The sequence below is a fragment of the Euprymna scolopes genome, chromosome 15, assembly GCF_053919585.1.
Source record: "Euprymna scolopes isolate OS-2025 chromosome 15, ASM5391958v1, whole genome shotgun sequence".
NCBI classification, from domain to species: domain Eukaryota; kingdom Metazoa; phylum Mollusca; class Cephalopoda; order Sepiida; family Sepiolidae; genus Euprymna; species Euprymna scolopes.
Genome location: NC_136496.1, coordinates 53,378,753 through 53,391,847, shown reverse-complemented (window position 1 = coordinate 53,391,847; position 13,095 = coordinate 53,378,753). Strand labels below are relative to the sequence as shown.

General features: G+C 35.0%; 1 protein-coding gene across 1 annotated transcript in view; it reads right to left on the bottom strand.

The window, feature by feature from the left end:
* The window catches only part of LOC145293827 (splicing factor 45-like), a 269,412-nt gene that overhangs the window by 96,791 nt on the left and 159,526 nt on the right, over window positions 1-13,095 (bottom strand). Inside the window, exons 6-7 of the mRNA XM_080140477.1 lie at window positions 8,559-8,704; window positions 8,295-8,360 (exon numbers count right to left, since the gene is read on the bottom strand). Coding sequence (XP_079996603.1) covers window positions 8,295-8,360; window positions 8,559-8,704 — 212 coding nt within the window. The remainder of the gene's footprint in view (window positions 1-8,294; window positions 8,361-8,558; window positions 8,705-13,095) is intronic.

Genomic DNA, 13,095 nt, shown 5'->3' with positions numbered 1-13,095 from the left:
CTTTTACACAATGCCACTGTTTCTTTCACACAATGCCACTGTGTCTTTCACACAATGCCACTGTTTCTTTCACACAATGTACTGTTTCTTTCACACAATGCCACTGTTTCTTTTACACAATGCCACTGTTTCTTTCACACAATGTACTGTTTCTTTCACACAATGCCACTGTTTCTTTCACACAATGCGACTGTTTCTTTAACACAATGTACTGTTTCTTCCACACAATGCACTGTTTCTTTCACACAATGTACTGTTTCTTTCACACAATGTACTGTTTCTTTCACACAATGTACTGTTTCTTTCACACAATGTACTGTTTCTATCACACAATGTACTGTTTCTTTCACAATGTACTGTTTCTTTCACACAATGCCACTGTTTCTTTCACACAATGCCACTGTTTCTTTCACACAATGTACTGTTTCTTTCACACAATGTACTGTTTCTTTTACACAATGTACTGTTTCTTTAACACAATGCCACTGTTTCTTTTACACAATGTACTGTTTCTTTCACACAATGCCACTGTTTCTTTTACACAATGCCACTGTTTCTTTCACACAATGCCACTGTTTCTTTCACACAAGGCCACTGTTTCTTTCACACAATGTACTGTTTCTTTCACACAATGCCACTGTTCCTTTTACACAATGCCACTGTTTCTTTCACAAAATGTACTGTTTCTTTCACACAATGCCACTGTTTCTTTCACACAATGCCACTGTTTCTTTCACACAATGTACTGTTTCATTCTCACAATGCCACTGTTTCTTTCACACAATGCCACTGTTTCTTTCACACAATGCCACTGTTTCTTTCACACAATGTACTGTTTCTTTCACACAATGCCACTGTTTCTTTCACACAATGCCACTGTTTCTTTCACAAAATGCCACTGTTTCTTTCACACAATGTACTGTTTCTTTCACACAATGCCACTGTTTCTTTCACACAATGTACTGTTTCTTTCACACAATGCCACTGTTTCTTTCACACAATACCACTGTTTCTTTCACACAATGTACTGTTTCTTTCACACAATGCACTGTTTCTTTCACACAATGTACTGTTTCTTTCACACAATGTACTGTTTCTTTCACACAATGTACTGTTTCTTTCACACAATGCCACTGTTTCTTTCACACAATGTACTGTTTCTTTCACAAAATGCCACACAATGCCACTGTTTCTTTCACACAATGCCACTGTTTCTTTCACACAATGCCACTGTTTCTTTCACACAATGTACTGTTTCTTTCACACAATGCCACTGTTTCTTTCACACAATGTACTGTTTCTTTCACACAATGCCACTGTTTCTTTCACACAATGCCACTGTTTCTTTCACACAATGCCACTATTTCTTTTACACAATGCCACTGTTTCTTTCACACAATGCCACTGTTTCTTTCACACAATGTACTGTTTCTTTCACACAATGCCACTGTTTCTTTCACACAATGTACTGTTTCTTTCACACAATGTACTGTTTCTTTCACAAAATGCCACACAATGCCACTGTTTCTTTCACACAATGCCACTGTTTCTTTCACACAATGCCACTGTTTCTTTCACACAATGCCACTGTTTCTTTCACACAATGTACTGTTTCATTTACACAATGCCACTGTCTCTTTCACACAATGCCACTGTTTCTTTTACACAATGCCACTGTTTCTTTCACACAATGTACTGTTTCATTCACACAATGCCACTGTTTCTTTCACACAATGTACTGTTTCTTTCACACTATGTACTGTTTCTTTCACAAAATGCCACACAATGCCACTGTTTCTTTCACACAATGCCACTGTTTCTTTCACACAATGTACTGTTTCATTCACACAATGCCACTGTTTCTTTCACACAATGCCACTGTTTCTTTTACACAATGCCACTGTTTCTTTCACACAATGCCACTGTTTCTTTCACACAGTGTACTGTTTCTTTCACACAATGCCACTGTTTCTTTCACACAATGCCACTGTTTCTTTCACAAAATGCCACACAATGCCACTTTTTCTTTCACACAATCCCACTGTTTCTTTCACACAATGTACTGTTTCTTTCACACAATGCCACTGTTTCTTTCACACAATGCCACTGTTTCTTTCACACAATGTACTGTTTCATTCACACAATGCCACTGTTTCTTTTACACAATGCCACTGTTTCTTTCACACAATGCCACTGTTTCTTTCACACAATGTACTGTTTCTTTCACACAATGTACTGTTTCTTTCACACAATGCCACTGTTTCTTTCACACAATGCCACTGTTTCTTTTACACAATGTCACTGTTTCTTTCACACAATGTACTGTTTCTTTCACAAAATGCCACTGTTTCACACAATGTACTATTTCTTTCACACAATGCCACTGTTTCTTTCACACAATGTACTGTTTCTTTTACACAATGTACTGTTTCTTTCACAAAATGCCACTGTTTCTTTCACACAATGCCACTGTTTCTTTCACACAATGTACTGTTTCTTTCACACAATGCCACTGTTTCTTTTACACAATGCCACTGTTTCTTTCACACAATGTACTGTTTCTTTTACACAATGCCACTGTTTCTTTCACACAATGCCACTGTTTCTTTCACACAATGTACTGTTTCTTTCACCCAATGCACTGTTTCTTTCACACAATGTACTGTTTCTTTCACACAATGTACTGTTTCTTTCACACAATGCCACTGTTTCTTTCACACAATGCCACTGTTTCTTTCACACAATGCCACTGTTTCTTTCACACAATACCACTGTTTCTTTCACACAATGTACTGTTTCTTTCACACAATGTACTGTTTCTTTTACACAATGTACTGTTTCTTTAACACAATGCCACTGTTTCTTTTACACAATGTACTGTTTCTTTCACACAATGCCACTGTTTCTTTTACACAATGCCACTGTTTCTTTCACACAATGCCACTGTGTCTTTCACACAATGCCACTGTTTCTTTCACACAATGTACTGTTTCTTTCACACAATGCCACTGTTTATTTTACACAATGCCACTGTTTCTTTCACACAATGTACTGTTTCTTTCACACAATGCCACTGTTTCTTTCACACAATGCCACTGTTTCTTTCACACAATGTACTGTTTCTTCCACACAATGCACTGTTTCTTTCACACAATGTACTGTTTCTTTCACACAATGTACTGTTTCTTTCACACAATGTACTGTTTCTTTCACACAATGTACTGTTTCTTTCACACAATGATACTGTTTCTTTCACACAATGTACTGTTTCTTTCACAAAATGCCACACAATGCCACTGTTTCTTTCACACAATGCCACTGTTTCTTTCACACAATGTACTGTTTCATTCACACAATGCCACTGTTTCCTTAACACAATGCCACTGTTTCTTTTACACAATGCCACTGTTTCTTTCACACAATGCCACTGTTTCTTTCACACAATGTACTGTTTCTTTCACACAATGCCACTGTTTCTTTAACACAATGCCACTGTTTCTTTCACACAATGTACTGTTTCATTCACACAATGCCACTGTTTCATTCACACAATGCCACTGTTTCCTTAACACAATGCCACTGTTTCTTTTACACAATGCCACTGTTTCTTTCACACAATGCCACTGTTTCTTTCACACAATGTACTGTTTCTTTCACACAATGCCACTGTTTCTTTCACACAATGTACTGTTTCTTTCACACAATGTACTGTTTCTTTCACAAAATGCCACACAATGCCACTGTTTCTTTCACACAATGCCACTGTTTCTTTCACACAATGCCACTGTTTCTTTCACACAATGCCACTGTTTCTTTCACACAATGTACTGTTTCATTTACACAATGCCACTGTTTCTTTCACACAATGCCACTGTTTCTTTTACACAATGCCACTGTTTCTTTCACACAATGTACTGTTTCATTCACACAATGCCACTGTTTCTTTCACACAATGTACTGTTTCTTTCACAAAATGCCACACAATGCCACTGTTTCTTTCACACAATGCCACTGTTTCTTTCACACAATGTACTGTTTCTTTCACACAATGCCACTGTTTCTTTCACACAATGTACTGTTTCTTTCACACGATGCCACTGTTTCTTTCACACGATGTACTGTTTCATTCACACAATGCCACTGTTTCTTTCACACAATGCCACTGTTTCTTTTACACAATGCCACTGTTTCTTTCACACAATGCCACTGTTTCTTTCACATAGTGTACTGTTTCTTTCACACAATGCCACTGTTTCTTTCACACAATGCCACTGTTTCTTTCACAAAATGCCACACAATGCCACTGTTTCTTTCACACAATCCCACTGTTTCTTTCACACAATGTACTGTTTCTTTCACACAATGCCACTGTTTCTTTCACACAATGCCACTGTTTCTTACACACAATGTACTGTTTCATTCACACAATGCCACTGTTTCTTTTACACAATGCCACTGTTTCTTTCACACAATGCCACTGTTTCTTTCACACAATGTACTGTTTCTTTCACACAATGTACTGTTTCTTTCACACAATGCCACTGTTTCTTTCACACAATGCCACTGTTTCTTTTACACAATGCCACTGTTTCTTTCACACAATGTACTGTTTCTTTCACACAATGTACTGTTTCATTCACACAATGCCACTGTTTCATTCACACAATGCCACTGTTTCCTTAACACAATGCCACTGTTTCTTTTACACAATGCCACTGTTTCTTTCACACAATGCCACTGTTTCTTTCACACAATGTACTGTTTCTTTCACACAATGCCACTGTTTCTTTCACACAATGTACTGTTTCTTTCACACAATGTACTGTTTCTTTCACAAAATGCCACACAATGCCACTGTTTCTTTCACACAATGCCACTGTTTCTTTCACACAATGCCACTGTTTCTTTCACACAATGCCACTGTTTCTTTCACACAATGTACTGTTTCATTTACACAATGCCACTGTTTCTTTCACACAATGCCACTGTTTCTTTTACACAATGCCACTGTTTCTTTCACACAATGTACTGTTTCATTCACACAATGCCACTGTTTCTTTCACACAATGTACTGTTTCTTTCACAAAATGCCACACAATGCCACTGTTTCTTTCACACAATGCCACTGTTTCTTTCACACAATGTACTGTTTCTTTCACACAATGCCACTGTTTCTTTCACACAATGTACTGTTTCTTTCACACGATGCCACTGTTTCTTTCACACAATGTACTGTTTCATTCACACAATGCCACTGTTTCTTTCACACAATGCCACTGTTTCTTTTACACAATGCCACTGTTTCTTTCACACAATGCCACTGTTTCTTTCACACAGTGTACTGTTTCTTTCACACAATGCCACTGTTTCTTTCACACAATGCCACTGTTTCTTTCACAAAATGCCACACAATGCCACTGTTTCTTTCACACAATCCCACTGTTTCTTTCACACAATGCCACTGTTTCTTTCACACAATGCCACTGTTTCTTTCACACAATGCCACTGTTTCTTACACACAATGTACTGTTTCATTCACACAATGCCACTGTTTCTTTTACACAATGCCACTGTTTCTTTCACACAATGCCACTGTTTCTTTCACACAATGTACTGTTTCTTTCACACAATGTACTGTTTCTTTCACACAATGCCACTGTTTCTTTCACACAATGCCACTGTTTCTTTTACACAATGCCACTGTTTCTTTCACACAATGTACTGTTTCTTTCACACAATGTACTGTTTCTTTCACAAAATGCCACTGTTTCACACAATGTACTATTTCTTTCACACAATGCCACTGTTTCTTTCACACAATGTACTGTTTCTTTTACACAATGTACTGTTTCTTTCACAAAATGCCACTGTTTCTTTCACACAATGCCACTGTTTCTTTCACACAATGTACTGTTTCTTTCACACAATGCCACTGTTTCTTTTACACAATGCCACTGTTTCTTTCACACAATGTACTGTTTCTTTTACACAATGCCACTGTTTCTTTCACACAATGCCACTGTTTCTTTCACACAATGTACTGTTTCTTTCACCCAATGCACTGTTTCTTTCACACAATGTACTGTTTCTTTCACACAATGTACTGTTTCTTTCACACAATGCCACTGTTTCTTTCACACAATGTACTGTTTCTTTCACACAATGTACTGTTTCTTTCACACAATGCCACACAATGCCACTGTTTCTTTCACACAATGCCACTGTTTCTTTCACACAATGCCACTGTTTCTTTCACACAATGCCACTGTTTCTTTCACACAATGTACTATTTCTTTTACACAATGCCACTGTTTCTTTCACACAATGTACTGTTTCTTTCACAAAATGCCACTGTTTCTTTCACGCAATGCTACTGTTTCTTTCACACAATGCCACTGGTCACATGATAGGCATTCTGGCAATATATGTGGATCACTTCATATTCTGTGGAAATTATCTATTTCAGAAAAATGTGATTGGAGAATTTAAGAACATATTAAAATTGGAAAACATGAAAGTGAAATATGTAATTGTTGGGATTAAATGTTAAACAAGCAAAAAGTGAGACTATCATAGATCAAGATTTATGTATTTCATCTATATATATATATATATATATCAAAAAAGGGAGATCATTAAGGAAGGGTGATGAATTGAGTGAGGATGAGAAGACGAAGCTAAAGCGATTGACAGGTCAAATTATGTGGGTATCCCCCCAGACTCGACCATATGTATCATTTAATGTGTGTAAAATGAATAATATTGGAAAATCCCTAAAAGGTGAAGTTACTCCTTGAGACAAACAAGTTCATAATAAAGTTAAAATCAAGAACATGTTAACTATCTTTTCCGCTGTTTGGGAAACCTTAATATTATTTGTTATTCAGATGCCACCTAGGAGTTTGGAGGATGGATCTTCACACGGTGGCTTTATCACCTTTGTGACAAAATGAACAGGATGGCTCTTATATGTTGGTCATCCAAAATGCTTGACCGTGTAACAAAATGTGTTCATTAGCGTTAGAAAGTCTTGCGTTGGTGAAGCAGCTGATACTGGTATACATTGAGAGTCGGTATGCTTCAGAGTATATTCAGACTATCTAGATTGCCTGAAATTCTTGCACCTCAGGTAGAAACTTCACATTCATCAAATGTTGTGAGTGACCGTTGTTTGAGAGTTAATGTGGCCAGACTGAAGGAAATGAAGGTGAAGAAGGAAATTCAAATTAAATGGATCAGGGGTGAGAGCAGATTCTCCGACAAAGATGAAAGCCTTTTCGGAAATTTTGAGAGACTTGATTTGTTTTGCTTTTGTTGTTTTATTTTTTTTATTTTTAGGAATTCTAGTTCTCACAAGAAGACACCAGCAAAGTTAAACCAGTTGAGTTATCTCCCCTTCTCTATGGATGAGGGAAAGATTGGTTGTGGTGCAGTGAATTTTAAAGAAGAAGCACATAACACTAATGACTGTAATCTTTCTGCAGCTTTCATTCTAATAATCCTAAACTAACAGTGACAATAACATGAACACATATATTCAATATCCTAATCTTTTTCACTTGTTCCTTTCCATGCTATTTTCTCTTCATCTCTTCTTCTGCTGGCTTTTTATTAATACTCATTTTTTTTCACTTTTGCTTCTCCAGCACATTTATGGTTGACTGCCTGTCTTAGTGTCATTTATTTAAATTTACATTTAACATCTCCTTCCATTGTAGGCAAACTCCAAATATTGCATACAAACGGAAGATGATTTCAGCAATTGGTTTGTTCAACTTTGCCATAGCTATTGATCGGCTATTAAAAATGATAACCAAGAGCTTTACAAAAATTATCAACCAAGAAGTTAGAATCACACAACACCAATAGGTATGATCATAAATAATCTGCAAACAGCATCTAGGCTAACTAGGACCTATCCCAAGATTGACCTCAGAGAGAACTGCCAACAATGTACCCTAATGAACCCCTGATGAAAAAAGATCCAAAATGAACTAGAAGCAGACAATCAAGAAAAATTTCAGCAGGAGGAAACTGAAGATATGCTACGGATCTGGCTTCAGATCGAAAATGATTGTATACTTTGACTGTCTCATGCACCGCATGACATAGGAGTTTCTGAGTCTAACAGCTAATTGCAATCACACAGGCAATTTGCTATAAAGCAGTTTGTATTTTAGTTAGTCTTGGTTCAATTTTAGTTAATGTAATGTTAATTTAATGTTAGTCTTTGTTATAACAAAGATACATTTTCAAAGTTGTAGTTTTTGTAATAGTGAAAATAATTTGCTTACCTTCTTTTGCTGCAGTATCTTCCTCAATCAACGACATAGGAGGGGCAATGGCTGCTCCAGTATTTGCTGTTAAACAAAGCAAGATTTTAAAGACATTTTGTTGATATGTTTGTTTTGTTTTTAAATTTAAGATAGAATTTAAAATTTAAATAAATAAAAAAAAAGAATTACAAGATTATACATTGCAAAGTAGTAGTGGCAGCAGTAGTAGTAATAACAGAATGATAGTTTTGACACTTGATAAGACATGCTAAAATAACTTACAGCGTTTGGGTTTCTCATATTCTTCCTCAATCTCATTCTCTTCTTCTCTGCGCCGTCGGGCTTGATCCATTTCACTGCCAGGATCTGTGCCACCAGGGAGAACAGCACTTGCTGAAGGGGTAGATGGTTCAGGCCGATTGTTGGGTCTTGGGTTAGAAAAAAAAAAAAATTATGTAGCTTAGTTTTTTAGGCAAATTAAATATGTTTTCTTAAATGTTTTTAGAACATATCGATATTAAATATATTAAACAGAAATTTATCCAACAATCTGAGATTCATGATTATTTGAAAAAATCCCTGAATACAAATAATCAAATTTAACAAGAACATAATCTGTTCTAGATACCAAACTATCAGAACATTCATCAATAAAATAAAATAAAAAAATTGCCTACAATTATTCATTATTTTTGTTAATAAAAACAAAAAAACTCATTTTCTCTTAAAACAAAATCTGAGTTCTGAAATTTACTCTTATATTTCACTAGTGTATAACAATCATTTCTTAGCAAATAGATTAGGTTTTTTTTTTTTTTTTATGATACATGAAATCCTTTCCAAGAATATTTAATGCTAAAATGCTGCAAATAAATGTTATGCATATATCATTGGATGGTGTCTCATACTTATGTATGGGATCTATGTAAAATATTTTTTTGCGTTTTTTACTTTGTGTATAAAAAAGCTAACATTATTTTTTTTAATTATTTATAATGCTAATGAAAGGAAAACAAAAACATTTAAAATTATGATTTTATTTTCAACATATTATGAAAGCATATCACTTCTGCCATAAGAAAAATGTTAAATTAAACTCTTTTTATGACTGATTTACTTATTTTTTCTCATATGTTTTCTTTAAATATTTAAAATTTCCTCTAAATATATACATCAAAATAAACCAAAAGAATATTTAAAAAAAAATTTTAATTCATTTTTTTTAAATGAATATTTGCTACTTATTCATTATATTAAGCATTATTTTGTTACCCTTTATGTAAAATTTCAAATACTTGGACCAAAAATTGGCTTAATAGTTTGCTAGAGACCGCAAAGGTAAAATCGTTTGAACTTGACCCCTTGGAAGCCAAATTTTCAGAAAAAAAATGATTAAAAAGCTTGCCCTATATCTGAATACACTTTATGTAAAATTTCAAATGTTTAAACCAAAAATTGGCTGAGTAATTTGGTTGAGATCACATTGATTGAGATTTTGGTTGAGTTTTTTAAAAACTTTGACTCCAATTATGACTCCTTAACATTTATTGTTTTGGGCTCAAATCATATTATAAAGTTAGATTCCAAGTAACCTATATCTAAAATTTCAAGTGTTTAGACCCAAAAATTGGTGGAGGAGTTTGGTAGAGTTCTCAAAGGTCAAATCATTGAACTTTGACCCCTTAGCAGCCAAATTTCTGGCCGAAAACTAATTAAAATGATTTTCTCAAATCTCACTACCCCTTATGTCAAATCTCGAGTCTGTAGACCGAAAATTGACAGAATTATTTGGTAGGGAAGTGTACACAGAGAGACACACAGACATATTCACTTTTATATATATACTAGCAGGGGGGGGTACCCGGAGTTGCCCGGGTGTTTAGAGGTGTGTGTGCTCGGGCGGGGGCGGGGGGTGTTAATCAAAACATAAGAATAAGCAAAGTAAATATTTAAAAAAAAAAATAAATGTTAAAACTTTAGAAAATCGAAAAAAAAAAAAAAAAACTAACGTAAGGCAAACGAACGATGTTAAATGTAAAAATGGAAAAAACAAAAAAAAAGAAAACGCGAAAAAGAAAACAGAAAAACGAACGTTAAAACTTCTTTAAAAAATCTGAAAAATAAAAACCCCCCCAAAAAACACTGGCTTAAATAACCCTGTTTCAATATTAAAATTTTTAAAAAAATGAAAAAGACACCTCACACCACGATTCGAAACCAAAACCTTTAGATAATGACCCTGCACTCTTAGGAACTGAGCTAAGACGACGTCCACGAAATTGTGTTGTCTTTTTTTTAATATCTAAATTAAATCATGTGCCGATGTCATATAACGCATGCGTAGAAGCGAACTTGTCATGAGAGGATGGTTTTTGCTGACCCCTCCCTGTAGAAAACTGATGATTTTAGAATGAAGAAATTAATGTTTTTGGCCAATTTTTCGATATTTGTCGGGCGACAGTTGGAACTTTAAAATGATACCAATCTCGTGAAAATCCATGACCCATGTCAAAAGTTTTTGCGAGACATACAAACACACATACATACAAACATACATACACACATTTTTGCTTTTATATATATAGACTAGCGGGGGGTACCCGGCGATGTCCGGGTGTTTTGAGTAAATCCAAACTCCGGGGAGGGGGGGGGGTAAAATAATTAAAAAAAGTTTTGGTAGGTGAGTATGAGGATCGAACCCGAACCCTTGAGGCAAAGTTGGAAATTAAAGTGTGAAAAAAAAAAATATGTGACGTTAACCACTGGGCCACCGCGACATACGACAGAGACATGTTTGAATTTATTTATTGAAGTATTAAAAACACGTGTCCGCAATAAAAGTTAACTCTGCTGCTTCGATTTGACCTAATTAAAAAGGTCAAATAGAAGTCACGCAGCGTTTGGGTTTGTTTACCCAAATTTGACTGTTTTTTCCCCAACAGATGTTGGGGAGGGGGAAACCAGCTCCCAATTGTCCAGATTGAATAGCAACTGTCTGATATACAACATTGATCAAAGCTGATTGCTTCTGGACGTTTACCGACGCGATGCCGAGAAGGCTGTTAACTTTGAATTAGTTTCGATTTTTATACGAAAAAGCCGAATCAACATGTGAGAAGCCAAAATAGCAATAATTTTGTAAGAGTCGATGCAAATAAATCTATACGCTACACTTGTTCCCAAATCGTAGATATTATTATATAGGGGGTATATAAACAGTTCTAAGCAATAGTAACCCCCCCCAGGGAGCGCGTGCGAAAAAAGCCTTTGCGAGACATACACGAAATGGTCCCACACATTTTGCCTTTTATATATATAGACTAGAGGGGCCGTATAAACAATGAGAAAATTGAATTTGGTTTTGTAATATATTTGTTATTCTTATGAGAGAGGAATTTTGTATGTTTATGTATCATTTGTTATTTCGAACAAAAGAATATTTTACCTACATAAGACGGGTATTACACATGAAATAATTGTATCTTACCTAGGATAGGTCATTTATAGCATGTATATGAAAGGACGGGTAATATACAACACATTTATCTCATCAAATCCCAAGCGATGCCAGGCATTTTACTAATGTATATTCTCACCTATTTCATTCAATCCCGGGCAATGCTGGGTGTTTTGCTAGTATATATCTCAATCAATCTCATTAAATCCTGGGTGACGCAAGGTATTCTGTTAGAACATATTTCAATCAATCTAATTCAATCCAAGGCAACGCCAAGTATTCTGCTAGTATATATTTGCATCTATCTCATTACATCCCAGGCGACCGTGTATTCTGCTTGCATAGATTTGAATGTATCTCATTGAATCCAGGGTGACTCCGGGTAATCTGTAAGTATATATGTGGACGTATCTCATTAAATCCCATAATTCTTGGATTGTTACAAATTTCAACAATTTAACCCACATTATCGCTCACTTGTCTAAAATAATAACTTTGAGACATTGTCTTGGCTGGTTTTTCATTACAAACACATCATCCAAATAACTCACATTTCATCATTTTTTATAATTTTTGGATATGTTACTAATTTCAACAACCATGTCACATGATTTAACTTACATTATCGCCGCCACTCTTACTAAAATAAAAACTTTGATACATAGACTATGGTATGTTACTAATTTCGACTATCACTTTTCATGAGTAAATCCACATTATTGCCCCCTTCTATCACTAAAATAATAACTTTTAGACATTGTATGGCTGGTTATTTCATTACAAACCCACCAAAGAAGTCACATTATATAATTTTTCATAATTCTTGGATATGTTACTAATTTCGACACTTATTTTTAATGAAATAACCAAAATAATCGCGACCTCTTACTAAAATAATAACTTCCACACATTGCCTGGTCTGTCTACTTCATTACAAATACACCAATCAAATAACTCACATTTCACCATTTTTCATTATTTTTAGATATGTTGCTAATTTCAAACGTCATTTTTTCTGAGTTCAATCACATAATCCCTCTCCTCTTACTAAAATAATACCTTTGAGACATTTCTGGGCTGTTTATTTCATTGCAAACACATCAATAAAATACCTCACATTTCATAATTTTTTATAATTCTTGGATATGTTATGAATTTCGACAATCAAATTTAATGAGTGCGCACATCTAATCGCCCAATTCTTACTAAAATCATAAATTTGCCACATTGACTGGGCTGTTTATTTCATTATAAACACACCAATCAAATAACTAAAACTTCATTTTTCATAATTCTTGGATATGTTACTAATTTCGACAATAATTTTTCATGAGTTAATCAACATTATCGCCACCTCCTATC